Consider the following 25,600-nt stretch of genomic DNA (forward strand, 5'->3'; position numbering starts at 1 on the left):
GAGAGAGCGCCGCCTGGCGGGCGGGAGGAACGGCGGCGGTCGAGGGAATTTTTACCCAAAAAGGGGCGATTGTAGGGGAGGCCCCAACCCCAGCACCCACCACAAAGGAGGCGGAGGCGGAAAGCTCTGTCTAGTATTTTTATTAGATTCCGTTTCCAATATGCCTGTATTGGAAGATTAGGAGACAAAAAAGGCACAAACTCACATTTAAAGAAACAACGAGATAATCTAACCCATTCCACAAAGTGTGTGTTGCCAAAGGAAAGAGCACGATGAACCCATCAGAACGTATCGGGGAGGCCCAGCGGGGATGAACCCAGAGAGGTGCAAGGCAGGGGAGGTGGGGGGAGCAGAGGCAAGCAGCCCCACCACAAACCAGGCTGTGGTGAGGAACCTGCCTCGGGACCCCCCAACATCGACGGGGAGAGGGTCACAGCACAACCATCGCCCTAGAACAGACAAACAGCCCGGCTGTAGCCCCCTCCCCAGGAGCCAGCAGGTTGAGGGGTTCTCAACACAGAGCACGGTAACACCGGGTGATCTTTGCCACGCTCACTAGCAGGAACCAAGCATCGAGACCAAAAGGTCTGCATAGGATTTGACTGTCCCAAGGCTGAGGGATGCTTTCACTTTGGATTAAATTGGAAGGAAAGAAAGCAAATGGTTGGGAGACGTGGGAGGGAAATATTCAGGTTGGAGGTTCCTGCATTTTTCCCCCCCAGTTTTTCCACTAATCAGGAAAGCTTTGTGTAAAAGCTCTTACTCTGAAATCAGAGGATCAAAAAAGGATTGCATGGTGGAATGTTACAATCTGCTTCCATAGCGATTAGTGTCATCAGATAGAAAGCCTCTTGGATAAACAAAAAATTGAAAGAACAAGTGTGCTATGCGTATTCTTAGGTTGTCCTCAAGTGTAAGAATCCCTCAAAACGCAACCAACAAACATGAACATGAAGTCAGTGCATAAATTCTCAGTTAAAAATACTTTAAACTAAAAGAACAGTACGTGGGGCCTACACTCCTAGAATACTTCTTGAACAGCTACAGAAGATGCCATGAAACATCCTGGTCCCAAATAGCCTCGCAGATTAAAATGCAGTTTAATAACCTATTTTACAGTAAATTTGTTTTATTTCTGCCTGGTGAGAATGCTAAAAATCCCTCAAACCCCACTCCCACCCCGCAAAACTGTCTGAGGTCACTGAGAAGAGCCTGCCAGAGTTACTGGTATAATTCAGAGCTTATTGCACTTAGACATGAGTAAGGCAAAATAAACTAAAAATAAAGGGATAAACTGCCCCCTCCCCAGAAACCAAATGCCATCCTCTCCCCTCCAGAGCATGCCTCATCTTCCCTTGCACTGAAAACAGTTCAGATCTCAGCACACACTTGTTCCACGGGGCAGGGGACTCATTTCAGGAGCTCCTGCTTGCAGGAATGTCATGGGCTGAAGGAGTTGGATGTATTACAGAATGTCAAAAAGACTCCTCAAAAGTGGTGATACACCCACAACTGTGTTTGGCAGTTGGTATATTTCATGTTAGTGCTGCCAAACACAGAAGTAGTAAATAAAGATATGACTACTAGGAAAAAAAAAAAAAGAAAAATCAAACATTGGGCCTTAGACATAAGCAAAAGATTTTTTTTTACTTCTCATATGTATTTAATATAGCATTTCTTTGATTTTTTTCTGCTTATTTGATTGTCTAAAGCTGAAACCAACGTAAGTTCAGTTAGAGTAAGTATTTGAGTTCATTAAATAACTAGAGCTCTTTACATTGTGTAACAGTATCCTTTGTGTAATAACTGACAGGAATCTTAGAAAACAACTGCAAGTCCTTATAAGTTGCTTTTTTACAGCATGAAAGGAGATGTTTTAGTCAGTCTTGGAATGGGAAGAATATTATTGCTGATCAGAACCACTAACCTAGGCACCTGGATGTGTATCAGGTACCAAGACTTCATTGTATGCCACCTTTTGCTACATCCCAATTTATTCAAGAAGAATCACATTATTATTAGTCAAAATAATTCTAGCTTTGTAAGTTATGGGAAGGCTTAGTAAACAATGAACCAGGAAGTTGCAACATATGTCAGGCAACTTTTTGTAATGATTGTGTTAGACTGACACACACAGCTGAAGGACAACATAGCTATATGGGCCAAAGGGACCACATACCACTAAACTGAAACTCAAGAGTTTTGTGCTGAAAGTCCTAGCATGGGGACACTGAATGCAGCTTCTGTGCAGTCTTTTAATTCATGTGTGCTAAGACAGAACAAAGTAATGCCGTGCAGAAGCCATGTATCACAATTTATCACAGACCAAGAACTATATCTGGCTACTCTTGATTATGTATTCAGATTACATGCCATTAAATTTCTTACCCTGGGAGCAAGGGTCAGAGCATAGCATTTTGTGGAATAGTTTTGCACTCTAGAACATTGACAGTTTCCCCTCTCCAAACAGACATTCAAGGAATGGTGAAGGACTGGGCAGGAACAAAGGTGGCAGTTTATCCCACTTGGAAAAAAAAAAAAAAAAAAAAAAAATCTAAGTCACCACATCACAAGACTATTTTAGCTAAAAATGACACTTGGAAATCAAACAGGGCCACATGGAAATTGGTCTGAACACAATGAAAAAAAAAAAAAAAGAAAAAAAAGAGGGAGGAATCGTAAATACAGCAAACTCTAAGTCACACGTCTCCAAGGAGCTACCTCCTTCATACACGTGCTAACATTGGAGTGCTTAGTACCAGAGGTCTATTTGCTCACAATATTAAGGGGCATCTAGAATTAGCTATGGGAGATTTAAAACGCCTGCTGACTGGATAGAGAAAGGCGTGATCCAGAGGTGGTCCGTCTGTCCAGAGTATGGATTACCTGGGCCTTCCTGATGACTGTCTTGTGAACTAAAATAAAGAGACAAAGGGAAAACATTTTTAAAATTGCTTTGGAAGAGCAATATCCCAAAAGTAGCTTAAGACTGAACCTTCATTTTGGGAGATACACTGTCACCAGTGTGTCTGATAGCAACACACCACTGCATCACTACATTTCAGCACTAATCCAGAGCAGAATTTCCAACATAGCCTAAAAATGACAGACAGAAATTGCAATTTAAACAACCTAACCAGTCTAGAGGCTACAATATAGTTGAGAAGACCATCAACTTCTTTATTTAATAACTAGAGTAAATATGAATGAAGAAGAAATTAAAAAGCTTTAAGTTGCATTAAAAGACTAAAATACATCTATTAGAAGACACCTCTTCAGAAACTTCTTCACCTTGTGTTCCCCACTTGAACTTTGTTATTGTAACGGAGATAACAGTCAGCTCTTGATACACCTGTGATTTTGCCTCATCCCATTCTTTCAAAGGACTGCTAGTAAGGGAGTTTTACTGTCCTGGAAAAGTTATGGCTAGTAACTTGGATTTCTTTACATAAATACTCAATCTCTTTTTTGTCCTCGCCTTCTTACTTCCCTAATACCATAACACATTTTTGTACAGCATCCAAGAAAAATCTACCAAAACCAAGCCCCACACTGGTTACACAATCTAACAGAATAAGGTTCAAAATTCTCAGTACTGCTTATACATTGTCACTCACCATGCTGTCTAGAACACAGCCTAGGGATTTGGACAACAAAAGCAAATTCATGTATGATTCCCAGTGTGATAATCCCTCCCTTGCAGTTAGAATGGTGTCACAGCTTGAGTACAAGAAACTAAAGCAGGAGGGCTTTCAGACTCTAAGAGGGACAGAACTCAGAGGGGTCTATTCCCCCCCATTCCCTGTCCATACTTCGTCAACCTCAGGCAGAGGTGCTCCTTGATTGTCTTCTGCTTCCCTGCAGTTCCCTGAATCCACAACCATCAGGTGAAGGAAGAGCCTTGGAACCCCTCCTGAGTTGGCCCTGCCCCAGGGGGCCCTCAGGCTCCTACCTCTGCCAGCATCCAGATCATGTTGTATATATATTTGTATAAATTTGTGTTTTTCTTCTTTATCCCATATGTTACTGCCTTTCCCCTGTTCCAGTCAATCTGTTTCCATTTTTTTTTAATTTTCCAACTTTAAGTTTCTCATCTTTATTCCCCTTTTATCTTCCCGTTGGGAAGATAAACTCATGCATTACAGAAATAAGAATAGTAGAAGTCTACAAAATGTTCTAACACCTTTTTCTTATTCTTTTCACTCTAACATTCCTTTAGAATAGTTCTGAAACAAGACAGTGAACTCACCAACCAGTCAGTGAAACAGGTTGACTATAAAAACAATACCACAGACTTGCCTGCTAGAAACTATGAACAGGATCATAGTACAATACCCAAATGTATTTTTCCACCTAACAGAGCAATAGGCAAAAGACTTCTGTCAAACTCACTTGATACCTACAGTGCCACAAGGAAGGAGTCGTGTTATTCATCTGCAGCTGTCATTCCTTTCACTGGATCTTTTTCTCTCATCTGAAAGAGAAAAAATGATATTCAGTACTGATTCTCACCTCAGCATTTATCATTATGGAAAGCTGCCTCCTTTATGAGAAACACTGATTCTATCTAAGCATCCCAAATAGTTTTTTGTGAATATTGTGAACATGCAAGCACCATTTTTGGTTAAGTTGCAGGGATCTGGCACCATTACCCAAAGTGCAAACTGTACATGAAACTATAATGAGGCATGAATAAAGAGAAGAAGTGCAGGAAAAATTGCTGAACAATGTACTCATTATTACCAAATCTGTGTTTCTCACTGTAAAAACCCTGTTACATACCTCAACTACCTGCTTTTAATACTTAGAGCTAAAAACTCTTTTACTGAACTGTTTTTTGGAAACTAAAGAGGACAAAAATTATCGTTCAGCTTGGGGTAAAAGCTAATAAAAAACATTCAAGCTGTAAATGAATCACTCCCACTCATCCCCTCATTACCTGTGGTTCAACACATTCACTGGCTCAACAACAGACACGAGTCCATAATGATTAGAAGGAGATGCCAGCACAACACAGTCACAGCCAATCACTCAAACCACAAGCAGCATGACCTAAATAGCAGGAAGACAATACACACTACGCTCTGACAATGCAGCAGTCTTTCCTCTCTCTGCTGTACTGGATACAAACAGTTTCTCACACAACCCACACCTGCCCTGCTTTTCCACTGACCTCATCCAGCTGTCTCTTGGTCTCCTCCTCCATCCTACGAATGTCCTCCATAGTCAGATCAACCCACTTGTCAAGCCAGCAGAAGAGCTGCCGATGGAAGTTTGTGAAGAGACGTTTTTCTTGCTGCAGCAGGAGGAGGAACAGAGCACACTGTGAGCTTACTCATAGGGCAATTAATATGGATCTAATTCAATCATAACAATTTTCAGAGATGTGTACACTTAGCTCCCTCACCCACCTTTCCCTATAGCTGCCACAATTGGAAATTTAAGCTAGATAATTTTTATTCATTTAACAGAATATCTAGAATATTAAATCCCCAGAGAAATGCATTTTTTTTTTGTCAAGCCTAGACAGCAGCCTGCACAGTGCATTGAAAGAATTAGTGAATGCTTTAGTAATTTCCTTTGATTTGACAGTACTATTCTGACTGAATAAAGTGCTCCAGGTTGGGTTGACTTAGAGCACAATACTTAGCCCGAAGGTGCAGAAAAAAGCAAAACCAGAATAGAAGTATTTTTTTTCAATAATCCTTGTCTTGCTCAAACTGGACGTTATCAAGTGTAAAGGTTGACATGCACCTGTCTTGTTTTTTTCTTTTGCAGTGACCTAGAAAAAAGCCTAAACTTGTTTCCCACAGAAGAAAACCTTACAGCAGGGGTAAATAATGTGCACAAGCTACTAAAAGTTAGGAACAATTTATTTCCATTTTGTAGGAGATAAGCTAGACAAAATCATTGTATTATACAGGATCATACAATGCATCTTGGAAAATTCTCATTAAGGAAAGACACTTCAGTTTTACCAGCTATGGTTTCACATCTGATAACTTGCTCTCATCAAAAGAACCCAACTACTTTGACTCAAATGAGCAGTGGGAGAAATGCACATAAAGAGAAAGGGATTCAGGACACTGTTTTGTTCAGAGCTTTTGCTACAAGTATTTAAAATCCTGTAGCAGAATGGTTATTCCTCCCTAGGGTTCTCTTGAGATTATCTCACCAAAGAATTACTTCTGCAGAAGCAGCACTACAGTTTATCAATATTATTCACTGAGAAGCCCCAAAGCTCTGAAGTCACAGGGATTTTATGAACATGTCATTGCCAGCAAAATTGCACATACTGATTCTGAGGTCTGGCACCCTGCTGCAGCCCATGGCTTATGAGCTCTGAGGCAGAGGCCTTGACTGTATTGCCTGAGGTGACATGACTGGATTTCAAGTTACTATCTCCAGGCAGGATACACTAATAGAAGAAGCTAAGGTTCTAAGGCAGATGAAAAATGAAACATGTCTTATTTGCTCATCTCTCCCCATCAGTGACCTCACTTACCTTCTGTATGAAGTTCTCAACTTTATTTTGCAGACCCCACCACTTGAACTTGACTGTTACCAGTTTGTAAGCACACATGTATGGACAATCTGACTGCTTTCCCAACTCTTTCTGCAAAGACACAAAATTATTCACATCAGGACTCAGGTCAAATGTCTCCTAGAAAGCAGCTCCTTCAGTTATAACTGAAGGATTTTCTTTCCACAATTCCTCACAAACATTTCCTCTGTTCTCCACTTTTTCTTCCATTAAATTTATGTCTTTCGGTATCTGTTATGCCACAGCTACTTTATTTCCTCCCAAGTCTTTTTACAAAGTCCCTATCTAAAACATTTTGGAAATAGATTATATCATCTCAGTCATCCACATCAAGCCTTAAAGAAAACTACAAGGTTTGTAAGGTGGACCTTTTCTCAAGTGATCATATCAACCACAGCTTCTACTAGGTTTGCCTGTTAGAGATGAGACTTGCACACCAGTAGCTCCCCAGATGCCATTCAGGGTCCCTCTTAAGGACTGGTATTACATTTTCACTTCCAGAGTCTTGATTCAAAGTATTTAAGGTAAAGGTTAAACACAGCAGCTCATGGCTAGTTCATCCTTGCATTATCTTGGGTGAACTCCTGAAATGGACACCAGACAGCAGGTACCTTTGCCTCCAAGACCCAGGTATCTACACTTCAGTCATGCCAGCTGATACAGTCCCTGAACTCATGCAATACTCACCTTCCAGTTGGGACCCAGAGGTCCACGTCCAGTCTTGACAGATTTAAATTTTGCTGGATCTTCTTCTGCCTTGTAATCCTATTGGAGAGACACATAAAATCAACTACAAATTATCTTACTGTTACCCAGTTGCTTACTGTCACAAAGGATTTATTTTTCTGCTGGGCAAAGACTAACCTCTAACTGCCTTCTCAAGAGCTAATGTTTTCAGACTTCAACATTAGTTCAGCCACTCTTTAAGGAAATATTTCTCCCCCCTGTGCTGTGTCCTAGACCTATGTGAAGAAGTGGTAACTAACTGACACAACCTTTGTAGGGATTCCTTTAGGGTAAGACCATCAGGAGATCTGTAAACCCTCAGGATAGGTTTCCTGTAACCACTCATTCTTTAGGAGCTAAACACTGCTGCTGCAGGAAATAACACTGCTCTCTGGAGATGCCTCCAGTATTTTTCACAGTACTGTATCAGCATCATGCTCACATATTGCACACAAGAAGACAAGTACAGTCAAACTCACAATACCACCAAAAAGAAAGAGGTCCCCTATTATATCCCTCCTGCATCTTGGATTAAGACTGATGTGTGCTTTCTACTCCTATCCCCAGTTCAATTACCATGCAGACAAACTCAAATCACCATCAGTTTAGTGCCAAAAGCAATCAATTGTAGCATTTTCTTTGGGAGTCTTCTGCTCCAGGTTAATTCTCCTTGCTCTCTGGCAGCATTTAATTCAGAGTACTTTGTATTTGCAGATACAGCTCAGTACTTGTCTCTCCTATGAGGATCAGATACCACTCACATTCTAACTGTTCATCTTTACTGAAAAGTAAAGCTAAGTAAGTATTAGTTCCAATTTAATACCCAAGGCCAAGTTTGATAACAGGTAATTGAATGGTACCAGAAATACTAAGTGCCAAAATTTGAGCCTCACTACATTTTTATTTAGTTCGGGGCTGGGGTTTTTTTACAGTACAGTACAGAAATATCCCTTAGTTTTTTATAGCAACTGTAGCTATTCTTGGAAGAAAGTATTAGATACAAGATTTCAAGATACACTCATGAAGCCATGGGTCAGTTTCAAAAAGGAGGCAGTTAAATAAAGCTCCTGTATGGAAAGGGCAGTGCCATTTCCTGCTATTCAAGAATTACACGCAGCACTGCTGCAGTCAAGCTCCATCTCTCTGACTAGTAATGAAGTGTTTGTGGATATCTACACTGTTACACACACTGCAAGGCTAAGCAACACACTTTACGCTCAGTTGTGATACAGCTTTTTACAGAGGTTTTCCTCTAGCTTGTCTTAACACTCTAAGGAATGCCTTTCCTTCTCTCTCCATCCTCTTATTTGTCCCGTGAACTGTGACCACCTCTGGGAACACAGTTTGGACATTATGCTCTCTCAGCACAAGGCCACACACACCAGAGAGCTCCTAACCACCCACCATACCTTGGGAAGCACTTGACTCCGATCAGCAATGTCTATATAAACAGCTTCTACGTTCTTCCATACATCTGGCTCCAGTTTATGAACCTGCAGTGAAAGCACAAGACTAATTAATGTAACTGACCCAACTACAGAACACTTCTGATTGTAAGAAACAAGGTGGAGACACCCAGCATTTCCCTTCCACATGCACACCATGGTGAGCACACAACGTGAGATCTTCTAAAGAAACAAAGATGTTCACACAGAACAAGTGTTTGGGGATAATTTTATTCAGCATATATGAAAAGCAAATGGGAAGGATTCTCTGCCTTGCTAGTGTGATAAGCACTTCAAATCCAGGAACACAGTGAACAGACAGCTCCACACAGCCATTCTTTAGCACAGAAAGCAGCATTGTGACATTAAAGAGATGAATAAAACACACAACTCAAGTACTTACATTCTCTTGTGTTCCAAGATCTGATTTATGCCAGGTTTCAATTTTGATCAGGAAGTCATCCTTCATATACTCATTCTGTCACCAAAATAAAGCTTCTTGTTATTCTTTGGAGACATAAATTGTCTTCTTAATAGCTAGATAAGCAGTAGGAAAGTCAACTCAAAGAATTATCTCTTTATTGCAGTCTGACTTAGGGAACTTCAGGATTATCTGTAAATACATCATGCCTTTTAGAAAAATTGCTTAATCACTAAATATATAAGATCAAATAAACCTTGAGCTGTTCACTGAGAAAAAAATATTCAGTTGTTTTAGTGAAACAGTTGGAGTTTATAGATAGCTTGTTCATTAAAGAACAGTATCTGCCACCCCAGTTAGAGCTTAGAAGGGCAGAAACTAGGCAGAAATTGTCTTTTCAAAGATTATTGATCTAGCACTGAGTACATATTTGGATGCTGCTCTTCAAAGGAATAATATTAAACTGACATGTTGAGAGCTTTTTACACGGGAAAGGAAGGGACAAGAAGCACAGTTCTGCCAAGTAAGCAAAAAACTTTCCATTTCTCATCATTACTGTCAGTAGAAAAGGACTTCCAAAGGTAACCCTATCCTCCCTCAAGGGACTAGCAACAAAAGCACAAGCATGTAAAAAGGAAATATCAAATTCAGAGACAGATTACCCAAAGGGACATAGGGGTATAAGCTAACTTTTTTTTCATCAGTTTGCTAGGCAATGGTACATTCCCATGAGTAAAGTGGAGCACTGCTGCAGCCAAGCTCCATCTCTCTGACTATTTATGAAGTGTTTGTGGATATGCCACAGTTGGTAAGAGTGGTTATTCTACATCATCTTACTATGACAAAAGCTAAAGTGACTTTAGGTGGAGCTGAAGAGTTGTTACATGCTTCATTTCAGAGGTTACACATGCTTCCATCAGTAGATAATCAGTAAAAACAATACTTACTGTAATAACTGGTCCAAGATATCAACACATGAAAAGAAAGAGATATAGTAATTTAGTGAAAAAGGAATGTACAGCAACCATCACCCTCCTCCCCCTACCAGCAAAACAGGGACAATTTCAGCTTCCCAGGGGGCTTCTGCTATTATTGAGAAAAAATCCTAGAAGTCAAAAAGCCAGCTAACTTCATCCCCTTCTCCTCTGGAAATTCTCAGACTTGGAGAAACCCAGAGGAGCAGCAATTAATTATGTACTGCCACTTCTGCTCTCTGGACTCCAGCCAGCTGGATGAGAAGATGGAATAAGGATGTTTGGCTGACGGCATTTTACCAATCCTTTCTCAGCTTGCAGATAAGAAACCTCTCCATAGTTCTGAACCAAACACATGCTGGATTTCAGGCCAGTGCAGACCTCATCGCTCCTGCATGCAGTAACCAGACCCTCTGCATCTCTGCTGCTCATGGTAACTAAACTCCCTGGATAGTAAGGTTCAATTATTCAACACAGAAAAGCAATTAAAGATCCTGTAACAGTCAGCATCTGTTCTACCTGAACCATCAGAGCACCTTAGCAATTCTACCTTAAGAATAAGGATGTCTGAAACTAGAGTTAAATTTTGCTTGTTTGCTCTGAAGTTTACTGTGAGGGCTTTATTAAGAAACAATTTTATTTTAAAGGTACTGTTACAATTGAGGAGTTTCCAACCCAGCATCCTGTAAGACAGCACCATCTCTTATCACCCATCATGCACATCCAGCTACTTTAATTGCCTACTGCTGGGCCCTGACAACTTCAAAATTGCTTTTTACAGTAATTTACAGAAGGGTAATTATTTAAATGGACCTGTTGGGGTGGAGGGAGACTACAATCAAACAGAGCTGAGGCTAATTTTTAAAGAGATGAATTTAATCTTAAAGAACATTTCATTATTTCTGCAAAGAGTTTTTTTCCTGACAGTCCACACAAAACAGTGAAAAAAAACCAGCAGTGATTATAAGCCAGAACCTTCCCATGACTATGCACCTGCCTTAAAACAGGTTTCTTTTACCTTTCTAATTTCTTCTCTGTGGGCAAGACTCCTCATTTGTAATGCAAACAAATTAATCTATTTAGAAATGTCCATTAAAACTTGGATGCTCAGCTTGCTACAAATTACAGCCTGCACTTGAGGCTCTACAGCACTGACTCCTACACATCTCTGCAGTTATAACTTCTCTATTTCTTGACATTTGGCCAAAGGCACCTCATGCTGACACCCAGAAGAGTGGAACACACATCAAATTGCTTTTCTAAAAACGTTTAAGCAACATTAATATTTAAGTCAGGCTGCAGAACCAAGAACACATTTCTCCTTGGCACCAGACCACAGCTTTAACTATGAGACAATCCTCACTTAATTTTTACTTAGAAGTTGTAAATGCATACAGGAGCAACCTCCTTTACAGTTCATGTTCTCAAAGGAGCAAAGTCAGGCTCCCCTTTGAAGTACAACAACATATAACAGCAAAAACACACATGCAGAACTGCAAGAAGTTATAAGCTAGGCATTTAAATTCCCTCAGCCTTAAGTTGGCTTTTAAGTTTCAAGCTCTAGTGAGAGGACTAAAAGCCAGCATGGCATTTTTTGTTGCACAAAGATGCACATGAGGCCATTCAAGTCTTCTCACATCTGACCCAAAATACCCAAGCGTGTCCTAAAGTAAAATGATAATGCACAAGGCAGCCTACACCAGGCACATGGGTTCTTCCCTCCTGCCCAGTACCAGCAAGTGAAGGTTTCAGCAACTTTTCTGAGCTTTTCTTGATATTCATCAGGCTGGCAGATTCTCTAAACAGATTTGTCAGCCTCCGCATAAAAATTGCCTTCTGCTCCAACCCCCACAACAAAGCCCTTTTCCATCTCATATTATACTGATGTTTATTATAGCTGAGGATTTTTTTGTTGTTGTTGTGTTATCATTTCTAGCATACCAAAATCTGAAATTTCTTCAACTGTGTTGGAGAGTCTTCTGATTTTAGCATCACATTTTTTCCACATAAATGTTAGCATTGTGTAACTGAAGGATCAGCAGCTAAGAGTGACAAAACAAGCTAACTCAGACATTGTTTTAGAAATTGGTGGAGAAGAGGAAGAAGATATAGCCAGGTATTGTGTCTAACAAAACCTGCTGGAGTCAACTTAGTCAGATCTGTTTCCACAATTTAAAGAATTAATGAAAGAACTGTTTCCTTTTAAACATGGAAATAAACTAGACATTTTCTAGCTAATTTAAGGGATATGCAGAAAGAAAACTGCATAAAAATGAGTAAGATTGGTTGTAAATAACTTTGTACTAGTATCTTGAGTCATATAACATTAAAAACTTAGTCTGCAGTTGATGATGATAGCATCTGAATTTTTTACTTGAAATATTTAGTCCACCTTACTGCTGCAGGTAATTTCACATTCTGAGGTAACTTCATCCTCCCTCACAGCAAAGCTTTTTCCTTCTTTTAAAAACACTTCATTTACAATACCTTAAGTAAATTGTTGAAAACAATTTTTCTACATTGAGTTTCAGGAACAGTTGGAATTCTGAAGTTTACAGTGCCCATAGCAACTGTACCGTTACCAAATAGTAGAAAGTGTATCCTTCCAAGGTACAAACAGCACAAACCATGGCCAAAAATACTACATAAGTTTGGAGGCAAAGTCAAGTTTGCAATTCCTACAGCATCAAAGGCCAGAAAAACAGTGGTGGCTAAACACTGTGGCTGATGACTTGAGTAAATGAGATACTAAAGACTCCTGTAGAACATGAGTTTGACACGATTTCACCACTTTGCACAGCTTCCAGAGCCTTACCCCAGACTTTACTGATGGATTCACTTTATGCTTATTGGATGGGATTTGGGTATCTGTGTCAAGCCCCCAGCCCAGAAGCAACAATAGCATTACCTGTTCAACCTTCACTAACCTTGGGTCCTGCAATGGAGCAAATATCAATCACAGAGCACTGTTGTGACCATAAAACTACATTAAGCAAGAGGCAATGAAGATCTGCCCTCTTTCCCTCTTACATTTTCCATTTTTTCCCCACCAGGCTATGCTGTACTTGAGTACATAAAATTGTCCCTCATATGTTCATTTCAGATGTTAACATACCTGTTTCTTTAGTAGGACTAATATCTGTTTCTTGGTCTGTTCTCTACAGTGACTCATTAGCAGCACATCAGACAAGGGCATTTCTTTTAACTCCACAGCACTGTATTTTGCTTTTCCTACCACAAGAAATGCTCAGAGAACAGAAATCTAAGGTAAGAGCTGGCTGGAATAACCTCCCTTCCAACTGTGTGCGTCCTGCATTATCTTCTCCCACCCTATCCCCAAGAAAACAAAAAGCCTGCAATCCACAGTCCTTCCCCAGGCACTCACCAGTTCTGCAGTAGGGATATGCATTCCATGCTTTTTCATGTATGTTCAGAGCTCCTTCAGGGGCCAGCATTCTCACAAATGTTGGCACCTTGCTGCAGAATTCGGAAAGAGGAAAGAAAACATTGATAAAAACTACATGTAATGAGAGCTACAGCCCAGACATTTTTAGACAGGCAGAATATCACCTGAAATACAGACATTGGAGTCTTGCACATGTGCACACTGGTGGAACTGGTAGGGTTCTCCCCATTCCCAGTCTAAGGATTTCCAGAGACTGCTGAATTGGAAGGTTCATCTAAACCTTCTTTGCATCATGAAAGGAAAGAAGAAAAGAAAGGGAAAAAAAAAAGGAGGCTGAAGCAGGTTGAAATCTAGGTGGCATTTTGTGTTTTGGACAAATTCAAGTATCAAAATACTGGCTAACAGGATCGTATTTGCTTTGAAAAGCTCAGAGCCAGATTTTCTTGGGACAACAGCCACACTTACAGGAGTGGATAGGTGTAACCATGGTGTCCACTTCCATCTGAACCATGTGCCAGCCACTATGACACTCCTGTCTTACTTTCCCATCTTTCAGCCTCCTTTACATAATCCATGAGATACACAGGTGCTGCAACCCTATTGCATCTTCCTACAGTTCATCTTGCCTGAATCTGGGGACAAAATGTTTCACATACCTCTGTAAGTGGTAAATCTTGTGTGTGTACTGCCCTCGTTCTCCATCTCTTTCGTAGGGCTCGTTCACCAGGACTTCCACTCCTTCACCTCCACCAGTTTCATTTTTGCTGGCTTCTGCCACAGAATACAGCTGTCCTACTTGGTACTAAAGTTAAAGACACATTATTGTTATTGCTATAATTTAGCAGAAGTAATAAGTTTACCAGAAGCAGCAAAGGATGAATTTATTATCTGGAGAGAAGGCAGAGGAAAGGGCATCCACTGGTGTGCCCAGAAAGGCAGCCTGTTAAATTTCATTCTGATATAGAAAGCTGGAGTGGTAGTTAGGAGGAAAGCATTGCCAGTTACCTTTAACCCTTACAATAGTTACCTTTAACATGGAAATCTCAAGCTCCAAACCAACACAAATTGAGGAAAAAGTAAAACATACTGAAGGAGCATCAGGACAATCTTTAAAAATGCAGGAGATCTCAGGCATACAGTACCAAAATCCTTTTTTTTCAATCTTTTTGGCACACAGGTGTCCCAATTGTTCAAGTCAAATGAAGAACAATGCACTGCCAGTCCTAAACTAATAAGCATACAGTACTTTATCCAGAAGAATCCAAAAGAACTTCACATGAAGTTCTTTTGACAAAATGACTACACTCAAACTACTTCATGCTACACAATCTCTTTCGTAAGAAAATATGCCCAAATGTTTTGCAGGAAAGAGCAGAGGAAAGCAAGAATGAGGGAAACAGAACATTCTTCTCTGCAGAAGATGTAAATACTAACATACTCTTGCCTCTGGTAGCTAAAAAAGGGGATGTGGAGCTCAAAAGAACCAAATGAAGACAATTCAGAGATGCCTCTTTTGAGGTGAAGTTAGATAAGCAGACAAGGTTTGAGGACTAAAGCACTAAGTCAAAAGGAAGTGTTTAAACTTAACAGCATTAAGTCTTCAGAACAGCAAATGAGCAAAACAGTGACTGTTGCCAAAGGCAGTACAGAGATGCAGTCTGAAAGGGTAATCTACAAAGCATTAGGCAACAGAAGTGCAATGATTAACAACAATAAAAAAAAAAATTAACATCAAAACCCCCCAAAACTCCAAAGCATATCTACAAAGCACTGGAACACTGTTTGTTTGAGCCTTCTTCCTTTTCCCCAGAACAGGGCTGCATGTCAAAATCAGGACTGGCACTTACCACTCCCTACTGTAACCCAGGCTGAAAAGGAAAATACTGCTCAGAGCTGCCAACCCAGAAATACTTCACTGGGCTGGTACATCTTCAGCACTGAAGGAAGATTTCTATAGTGGTTATGTTTTTTTGTCAGAGCATCCAAAATAAAACCAGTACGTAAGCTCTATGGTATTTTTGTACCATCTGCTGCTAACAAAGACCAAGAAAATGTTCATTCCTATTGGAAAAGTAGTAGATGGTAAGCCAAGGTAATAAGGCTGTATGTTCCAGTGTCAGTTAATCTGGGGGAGGGCAGAGGGATTTAAACAAGTGCTCTACACAGTCTCAAGTACAACATGTAGGCATATTAAGTAAGCCTGATTACCTGTTAAGACTACACCTGAAAACTAAACAAAACAAAGCCATCCAGCAGAAGTAACCTGTAAGAAAGCAACCTATGGACCACTCATGAGCTGAGAGCAATGGCTCTGCTTGTTCTCTGCAGAAGGTACTGGCCCAAATTCTACAAGGACCCCTCATTTGGCTGGAGAGTTCGTGCACTGCAACCAGCAGACTGGGTTTCAGTCTGGATTTTGGGTTGCAATACAGCTCTCTGCCCTCTGACATTTCACACACCAAACTGCTTTCTTTATGACCCCCTACTGGGGACCCACACAAAACAGAATACTTGCCTCTTTCCAGAGGAGCAAAACATGAGAGTTGTGAAATCTTAGAAGCAAGCTGATTTAGTTGAGTAAGAACCACAAGGGCACTCACAGAGAACTTACAAGCTTCACAACTACAGCATTAGAGAGGAGGACTGAATAGCTTCAACTGCTTTGCAGCACCTCTCAGGACAGGTCTCTGAGGGTATAAACTAATTCCTCTTACTAACAGTCTCTCATTCATTCCTTCTCCCTTTTAAATACGTGGGTCAAAGTGCAGACACTAAGAGGATAAGCCCTTTGATTTGGCATCTTCACCATTTAATCTTCCCTGTTATTTCTGATCCTTTAATCGCATTGATAAAAGAGGAAAAGGCCCAAATAAAACTGTCCCAATGAAAAAATCCCACAGCATCTGCTTGCAAAAGCTAACAGAAAAACCAGATTCTGCCTCCATGAAGTCCCAAGTGTCAGGTAGACCATTTGTGCAGACCTGAGAGCTCCCAAAAACCTCTTCTGCAGGAAGTTCTCCTTCTTGATCTGTGCCACAACACCTCTCCTAGAGCTAACAGCAAATCCTCATTACACCAAATTTCTTTCAGCAGGCCTGATCTCAACGTAGCCATCTTCAATAACACTTATTCTCCTGAAAACAGCTTCGAACACAATTACTAAATATGCGTCTTCAGTGCTTGGCAAGGTCCTTCCCATGTGATAGGCACAAAGAGGCAGCACAGAATGTGTACACACAGCTCTAATCCATACCAGCATTTCCAAGTAGCAGCTGGCAAAACACCCACACAACCACTCAAGTCCATGCTATTGAAGTTGGAACTGTGCAACCTGAGGTTGGTCAAAGCACAACAGGAAAGTTTAGTATCTAAGATGCAACAATGTTTTTTTCTTTTTGTTTCCTGCAGTCCAGTAATGTATAAAACAACACAGGAGTGCTGCCTGCGGCCTGAACTTGAGCAGAACCACATTTTGGCAGAGTTTCCTAGTACCAGGCAGTCTGCTACAGTCTAACTCCTACATCCCAGCCTTCAAGTTTTAGTCATGGCCAGGGCTTCTCATCCACTGTTTTCTTCCCATCTTAGCAGCTACTTGGCTAACTATCCAGCACTGATCTCCTTATTCATCAGCTCACATCTCCCCAATGCCTTCCTGATTACTGGCTTTCTTTTTAATTCCTTACTCTTGATTAAGCTCCATTTGCTAGGGGGAGAGAAAAGAAACTCCCTGGCATATCACAGAAGGACACAGAAGACTCCCTCAGGCCCATTACACTGCCTCAAATCACAACTAACTTCATGTTCTATCTTAAGCATTGACATCAGACTTTTGGCAGCAGTTTATATGCTGAAGATGTGAACTCTTAAGTCTTTCAAGCAAAAATTCCCCATATTAAAATGAAACCACAAATCCTTTTTTGCTAGCCAGACATGCTTAATGGGCAATCACAGTCAAGAGCCACAAGTCTCCAGAGCCTTATTTAAGAGTTTTGTGCCCAAGGAAAACCTTGAAAGTATTACAGACAGCAGTGTGGTAACCAAGTGATGCACAGATGTGTCAGCATCCTTCCACGCAGGAAGGGGGATGAAGCAATACACAAACTAAAGCAGTAGTCATCCTCTGAGTAAATACTGGAAATAACCTTTCCTCAGAGGCATACCTTTAAGACTACCACATCACTTAAGTACACATGCAGAGCTAAGCAAACTTGAAAACTGTTTCTGCTTAGGGAACTGGTTCCTGAAAACTGAGCTACCAGACGAGAACCACGTTGAAAAGGGGCATCATTCAGGGGGCTTGGTGACAACACACAAATCTGGGGAGAAATAAAGTTTTATCAAGTTGATAGTCTATTCAGAATCCAAGTACATAAGGTGTTCTCTCAGGTATTTGTGTTCTTTCTCTTCTAACCATGTTTATTTGCTCTTCACAGAGTTTCAATATTCAACTCTCTCAAATTCCTCTGATCCCAAGGAGAGGAATACATCTTCTGAAGCAGATGACCCCAGGGCACCTCAGACAAGGAAAGAGCCTGAAAACTCAATTTTCCACACAGGCAGCATAGACACAAGGCTCAAATATGCCTGGCACTGAACAGCCAGCCAGGGAGGGAAAGGAGCAGAGTGAGGGACTCACTTTAACTGGATGAAGGTTAATCCTAGTATCAGAGAACTCAGAAAAAGCCTGTGCTGGGTTCCATCCAGTCTAACCCCCTCCAAGAAACCATCTGTATACTGATTCTTTGACTTTCTCTTTACACAAGTGCTGTAGGAAGCATAACACTATGGGGCAGGACTCCTGCTATTTCTACTATGGTCTTTCTTTTTATTGAGCTCTAGGCTACCTTGCCACTTAACCCCTAATTTTCTCTAACTTGAAAGTTTGCATCCCTTGCTTACTTCCTAAAGCTTACCATGCCAGTCTTTTCTTTGTTAAGGACTTCCCCACACAAGTAGCACTCAGGCAAAATAGAAGAGCCAAACATCCCTACCCCAGCACTTTAGTGGGACTTCTGTTAAAGCTGCTGGAAACAGATTCCTGCAGCAAGTGTGTAATTTACAGGTAAGGAGTAAGCAGCAGACAGACTTTTGGCATTAACAGTCTCATTAGCATAGTACATTGACTTAAAACCACCCTCTGATCAGAGGTCTACTTTCCATCAGGACATGATGCCTGTCACAGCAGACTGATCCACAGGAACAAGAAACTCAGTTCAGACATCCCTTGTCTTTTAGTACCCAGACTCCTGGCTGCAGGGATACACTACACTGAGTTCTAAACTGTGCTCTGTCAGAGTAGAGACTTATAGAAGAGATATGCTTAAAACAGTGCTGCCATGATCTGGCTCACCACTGGCTCTGCCACAGTAGCTGCTATATTCAGAGGAAAGAAAAATGAACAAGAGTGCAGTTACCACAGCTCTCCCTAAGAGTTAGAACAAGCCCTCAATTGGAGATCACAAACTGAAGGCTTACAGCCAAAGATCACAAGGAAAAAAAATACACCCAGAAGAAGATATTTACTAAAGAAATACTGTACACCCAGTTATTTAAATTCCTTACCTACCTTGCTAGTATGAACATTAAAATACTGAAAATGTTTATATGGTCAGGTTCTGTTCCAGGGTGCTGCTCAGTGCAGTGGGAGGAAGGAAAGGTAAACTACAGCTCCCAGAGAAAATAGCAGAGAACCATCAACAGACTTTGTTTAGCTACTGCATGGACACTTTGGAAATCAAAATTACTGTCTCCAGACAAACGGGAGTCAAAATTACAAACTACATTTAAAAAAAAAAGTTTTCTTTCTGCAAAAGCTAAAGAAGACAGGTTTAAAAGAGTGCTAAGAAAACTATACACAATCTTTCTTTTGCTATCTCAGTCTCACAAATCAGAAGAAATGGCTGCTCTTTGTCTAAAACAAGAGTTCCAGCAAAAAAGTTTAAACAGTAATTTAAATTTGTACTAAAACTCCCTCTTTATGGAAAGAAAGGAGACCAATGGTGTTAATCAAAAGGAAATAGCATGTTAGAACAGACTGAGAAGTTAAGATTCGTGATCAACACATCTAAAAGTACTTTATAGAGCATCAGTTCCCTCAGGCTTAAAGAAATACAATTATGTGGTCAAAATCATAGTGAATGAGTCACAGCACACAAAGGTCCTGAAGAAAGGATCCTTCTCATGAATTTTCCAGATTTTGTTCATACAAACTGCTTTGATCACAAGTTTATTTACAGTCTTAAAGAAAGGAAGCAACAAGAAAAGGACTTACCTCCTCCACAGACACAGGCAGGATAACACGGCTGAAAGAGAACACAGAAATAGAAAGTTAACAAATATCCTTGCAGCTGCAAAATTGACAATGTCTCCACAGCTTTCCTCTCTCCCCAGTATTCCAGCACCCACCTGGTGCTAGCATCCCCAGCACTTCTTCCTTAGTCCCAAGGCTATTTATCCAATAGCCTCATAGAAAATTAAGACATGAGATAGTGTAATTGCAATCCTACACTAAAACTGTGCATTTCTCAAAGACCCTTACTTGTAGTATCTTACTTGTAGTATCTTACCAACCTACAAATCTACACAGCAGCAAAACAGCTGCATGTTTCTTCTCACTACATCCCTTCAACAGTCACATTTTATTTCTCATCAAGTTGCAGAGTGTTGCTTCATGCTTCGACAATTCTGCAGAGCTCTGCCATGGCCACAAGGCACTGCAACATTTGTTTATTTGCCCCATCCAGTAGGAAACGACCCTAAACACAGAATGATATGGAAAGCTTTCTCAGAGCTGCCTGTGAAGGAAAGTGGTGCCCTTTCTATATGAGTCACTTTTTTTCACACTGTGGTCTCGTGAATGGCTCTTAGAATCAACTGACTACAGAGCAAAAACTGCCACAAATCACGCTGAGGTTTTTTTTTTTTTTAAGGACAAGAATAAAACTAAATTTAAGGCTGATAAAAATGCAGGTGTGTTAAAACCTTTAAAAATATTATGTACATCTCCAAAACTAGATTTGTACCTGACCTCTGCTTTCAGTAAGGATGTTGAAACAAGAAACCAAAGCAAGTTACAAACATGAAATGGATACAGCTACTGAATAGGATATATTATACATAGGAATTAGGGTATAATGGGATCAGGAAAAAAGTCCTCTACTAATAAACTGATTTTAAAAAGCCATACTGGTGAAAATTGAAATTTTATCCTATGCTAGAATAGTATTACCAGTAAGATACCACAGGACAAACTGCAAGAGGGGCAAAAGTTTAGAGATTATGCAAGATTACTTATGACAGCAAATCTTTATGCTTGCTGCAAAGAACTGCAGAGAAGTTTGGTGTCAATAAAATCAAAACAATGCACAATAGGCACTTGTTTTCCCCAAATATGTGGGGTTAATGAGCCCTAGATTAGGTATTGCAACAAGTATCTTGGTGTCCTTATGGAAAAGCACCTGGAAACATCAGCTCAGCAGCATTTCAAAAGTAAACACACCACCAGAAATCAGAACACTGTACCTACACACACACCAAGTTACAACACATCTCTCATGCATCAACATCTTGAATATTGCATATAGTTCTGGTCACCTCATCTGAAAGAAGATACAGAACATGAGAAGCAAGACAAAAAGATGATCAGAGATGAGAAAAAGCTTCTGTGTGAGAAGAAAGTAGTTACAGCAGGCTTTTCAGCTTGGAGGAAAAAAACAGCTGAAGGGTTAACATAGAACACTAGAGAGTCATTAATGGTGTGAAAAAGTGAATGGAGAAAGAACAATGACCATGTCTTACAAAAGAACAACTCACCATAGAATAAGAACCATTAGGCAACAGGTTTAAGGCAAATGAAGTGTACTTCTTAACATTAGACATACTTGTTATGGGACTCCTTGCCAAACACAAGAACTGTAAGCAAAGTGGGATTTGATCAATTTTTGGAAGTCCCTGTGCCACTTACTGGTGGGATATACTTAACAACAGTCATGTATACATTGTTTCCTAAAAATATCTGCTAGGAGGCAAGATGGAAGAGGACTGTTGGTCCAATTCAGTATGGTATTCCTTACATAAGGGAGACCAATAAACAGAAAATGGATTTCCACTGGTAGACATCAGGTTAGTTAGCTAGATAAAACTGCAATAAGAATGAAAAGAGGGATAGGATGGTAAGAAGAGGCAAAAGACCAAGAAACAATAAGAATGGCTTTGGAATAGAGTCCAAATACTTTTCTTTAGAAAACCTGGCATAAGAAGATTTATGTAAGCTAATGAAATTTAGACAACTGGAAGACACTAGATCTGAATATTATCTTAGGGTCCAGTGTTCATGAACCGAGAAGTTAAAGTTTACAATTCATTTAGCCTAGAAAGCAAAGAATGCAGGGGATGACATTTATAGGTGGTCAAGTGATAAAGAAGGAGGGCAGGAAGACAGCTCAAGAGGATCCAGAGGAAAAGCTTTGCAGGAGCAAAAACAGGAACAAGGACTCCTAACTTTGAGACAGAACTTGATCAGCTTATAAGAAATCATATGATGTGGTTGCCAGCTGTATCAAAAGCCTGAAAATTATCAAGAATGTTTAAAATCCCTCCTAGACTAAAATCTGCCTTTACTGACAGCACAGGGAAGGGAAGTACAGCTGTAGAGAAGGTCAGTGTCATTGTCATCACTTCACAGGAAAGGGAAGTGAGCCTCTACACTCTGATTCTCCTCAAGGTCTTCCAATGCAGTTAAATCAAAATAGCAAGGATCAACCAGCATTTACAAACCCTGCAACCAAAAAAAAAAAAAAAAATAGAATCAAACACAGGAACAAAACCCAGGCAGCTTAGCTGCAGCAGAGGTAGGTAGAAATGAAAGATAAGTCAAAGACTGCTAGGACATCAACTGAAAGTGTTAAACCTATCACTGCACAACCATCAGTCCAAGAAACTGTACAGAAAAGATGATGATAGATTGCCTGACAATAAAAGATATGACATCAGATTTTTGTTCTACTGCTTCTTTTTCTGTAGCATCTCCTGTAATACCAATGGAGCACATAATAATACCAATTTGATTTAATAGGGAGGGTGTGCCAAGGGGTCACAGGGATGGAAGAATGTGCTCAGGTGACATGCAGTTACAGCTCACATATTTTTACCACCTGCACTAGGCAGGCAGAAAGGTCCCTGTATGCAGTGCTGGGGCAGCCAGAACTAATAAAACAATTATAGCAAGATACTTCAAATGTACAAGTCAGGTAACACCAAAACACAAAACTCTATATGACTTAAACAATTGTTTCCTGGGGCATGAGATTTAGTAAAGAAAAAAACCCAATGTTGTCAAATAGCATGTAAAATAGGCAACATTCACATACAACATCAAGGAAGAATTATACGAGAACAAATCCAGTGACACAGCTCAGGATGTGCAACTCTTAGAGCTAACTGGGAATCCAAAAAAGTCAAAAATAAATGCTAATTTCTAAAGTACAGCAGCAACCTTGACTGTCCTCAGAGCCACATATGTCTTAAAGACACAAAGAACAGATGAAAATAAACAGGACACTGTAGCTAACTACAAGACTTAAAAGGTTTGGTGATTCTTCTGAAAATAGAAATGGAAGACTGTAAAAATTTAATAATTCTGGTCTTCTAACATTTAGTCTTGATGTTTACACTTCACATTTTGTTTCTGGAACAGGTAGTGTGAAAGACCAGTAAATATGTTGATTTGGTGAGGTAAGTGATAACATCAAGTCAAATGACTTCTAGCAGTGATGCTCACCCAAATGAGCTTTTCACACTCTCAGAAATCTGGAAATTCAAAGTACTTATGTTCCCATCTTTACAAGATGCCGTGTAGGCAGCCGAGCTCACAGGCAAGTGAGCTTTACTGCAGTACAGGGCAAGAGACTGGAAGCAGAAGCACAGAAAAGATACACGAATGTGAACAGAAATAAACCAGACAGGTGCTGCACGAGAAAAAATCCATTAACCAACTAAATTAATAGGAAAATACCAGCGAAGCAGATGTCACAGAAAAACAAGCTAATTATCTTTTCATTCACCTGAAACTAAACCCTTAGGCCCAGGTTTCTGCCTGCTAACCAGTTTAACACTACAGAAGGTAACAGTGTTAGATGCTCAGCTCTAGGGCTGCTCTTAATTTCTACACCCCTACTGCTGGATAAAAGGAGCGAGTGTTTAAGGATTGGGGAATAAAAACCAAAACAGTCAATCAATATTAAAGACAGCTACAACAGTCAATACAACCCTCACCGTAGTTTTAATGCTTAAATCCACACCACAATCCATGATCTGGCAAAGTAATTACCGTAAGGAGGACACTGTCTTGGAGGTAGATGTGTCTAGGAGACCTGAAAACCCACTTTACCATTGAGATCCTGGCTATCTTCAACAAGGGGGGAAGAAAAAAAAGAAAAAAAAGCCTTTTCCATCAGTCAAAAGAAGTTTAAAATGATAGAACACACTTAATTTCTGAAAGCATTAATTTAATGAAAAGAAATATGTGCAGTAGCATGCAGAGCCTCAAGACACCTGGCCAAGGAGCACTGGTCCAAAAGAGCAGAGCGTGTTGGCCAGCACAGAGCAGCTGCACTACAGACTACAGCAAGTGACTAATAGTTGCACACACACTCACCACAAATCACCCAGCCCGTTTTTCACTCCTCCTTCCCCATCATGGGGAAGAACAACCGCAGCAATGTCAGGGACAGCAAAGAGCTCCCAAGGTGAGCTTTACACACACACACAAATATTTTGGAGCTAGCTTACTTCTGGCACATCGATTCTTGCTGGAGCCCCTAGGTAGAAATTACACACCTAGAGGAGGGCAATAAACCCCAGGCTTGTCGCTTATCCCTGTCACAAGGAGAAGGAGAAGATGCCACTGCCCTCCACAGAAACCGCTGTGCAGTGACCCCGCGGCTCCTGGCCGGGGCCAGCCCAGCTCCCGACCCCGGCAAGGCCCTTGGAGCCGTCAGTGCCCTCCCCGGACCACCGGGAACAAGCCCCCCCCCCTCAACCCATACACAGAGTCCGGAGCCGGACCGGGGGAATCACGGACCGGGCCGCCCGCCGCAGGACTCCCCGAGCCGCCCCGCCGAGCACCGGAGAGCCGCAGCGGCTGTGCGCAGAGGGGGAGGGGGAAGAGGGGGGGGGACGGGTGCTCGCCGCTTCTCAGGCGGAGGCTGCCGCTGGCCGCCGGCAGCTCCCGGGACGCCCCCGGCCCGCAGCCTCCGTGACCTTCACTCCCGCCCCCACCGGCGCCGCGGCCCTCACGCAGCGCTCTCCCCTCCCTCTCCGCCGCCCGACCCCCACCGCAGTGCAGGGCGAAGCACGGCAGGGCCGGCCCGGTCTCCGCGGCTGGTCACGGTGCCAGGCCCGAGAGGACGAGGGGGAGGGGGTGGCCGGGGGGTAAAAACCGGAGGGATGAAGGGTAGGAGGAAAGGGGGAACCTCCCCACACACTCACTATTCCTTGATGAGCACCATGGCGGCGCCGTCCGCGCGCCTCCCGCCCGGGCCGGCCCCGCTGAAGGTGACAGGAGCCTTGCGGGCCGCTCCGATGGACCGCGCCGCACCGGGACGGGGCGGGAGGGGGGAAAGGGGGGGGGGGAAAGGGGGAACCGGGGCGGCGGGAGGAGGGGCGGGGCGTTTCTGCGGCAACCGCTGCGTCACGGCGTCACGCAGAGGCGTCCTGACCTCACAGCAGAGCGCGCCGCGCCTGGAAAAACGGGGAGGGGGAGGACAGGCAGGGAGGGAGCGAGTGGGAAGCGGCGGCTGCCGGGGTGACGGGGTGCGAGTCTTTCCCGCCATCCCCAAACCCTTCCCTCAGATCCTAAAACCTTCCCTCAGACCCCAACCCTCAGCGCTCCCCGTCCCCCGCATCCCTTAGGCTCGCCCCGCGGGTCTCGTGTCACCCATGGGTGGCTAAAAGCCTCTCCCCGTGGAATGGAAAGGGGAAAGGCTGCCGAGCGATGGCGGTGTTAAGGGCAGGAGCCAAGGGTTAGGACAGGGGCTGCAGGCAGCTAAGGTGAGGTGGGCTTCTCGGAACCGGGCTCCATCTGGA

General features: G+C 41.9%; 1 protein-coding gene across 1 annotated transcript; it reads right to left on the bottom strand.

Moving 5' to 3' along the window:
* Positions 1 to 124: 124 nt before the first annotated feature.
* On the bottom strand, positions 125 to 25,240 carry PITPNA (phosphatidylinositol transfer protein alpha). The gene is made up of 12 exons (XM_071765443.1): positions 25,004 to 25,240; positions 19,788 to 19,818; positions 14,173 to 14,318; positions 13,496 to 13,587; positions 10,084 to 10,091; positions 9,119 to 9,193; positions 8,680 to 8,763; positions 7,232 to 7,309; positions 6,506 to 6,616; positions 5,174 to 5,296; positions 4,404 to 4,474; positions 125 to 2,915 (listed from the first exon to the last, which is right to left on the bottom strand). The coding sequence occupies exons 1-11, from the start codon at positions 25,021 to 25,023 to the stop codon at positions 4,427 to 4,429; spliced, it is 816 nt and encodes a 271-aa protein (XP_071621544.1). The 5' UTR covers positions 25,024 to 25,240; the 3' UTR covers positions 125 to 2,915; positions 4,404 to 4,426.
* Between the last annotated feature and the right edge of the window lie 360 nt (positions 25,241 to 25,600).

The sequence above is a fragment of the Heliangelus exortis genome, chromosome 21 (genome assembly GCF_036169615.1).
Source record: "Heliangelus exortis chromosome 21, bHelExo1.hap1, whole genome shotgun sequence".
Lineage (NCBI taxonomy): Eukaryota > Metazoa > Chordata > Aves > Apodiformes > Trochilidae > Heliangelus > Heliangelus exortis.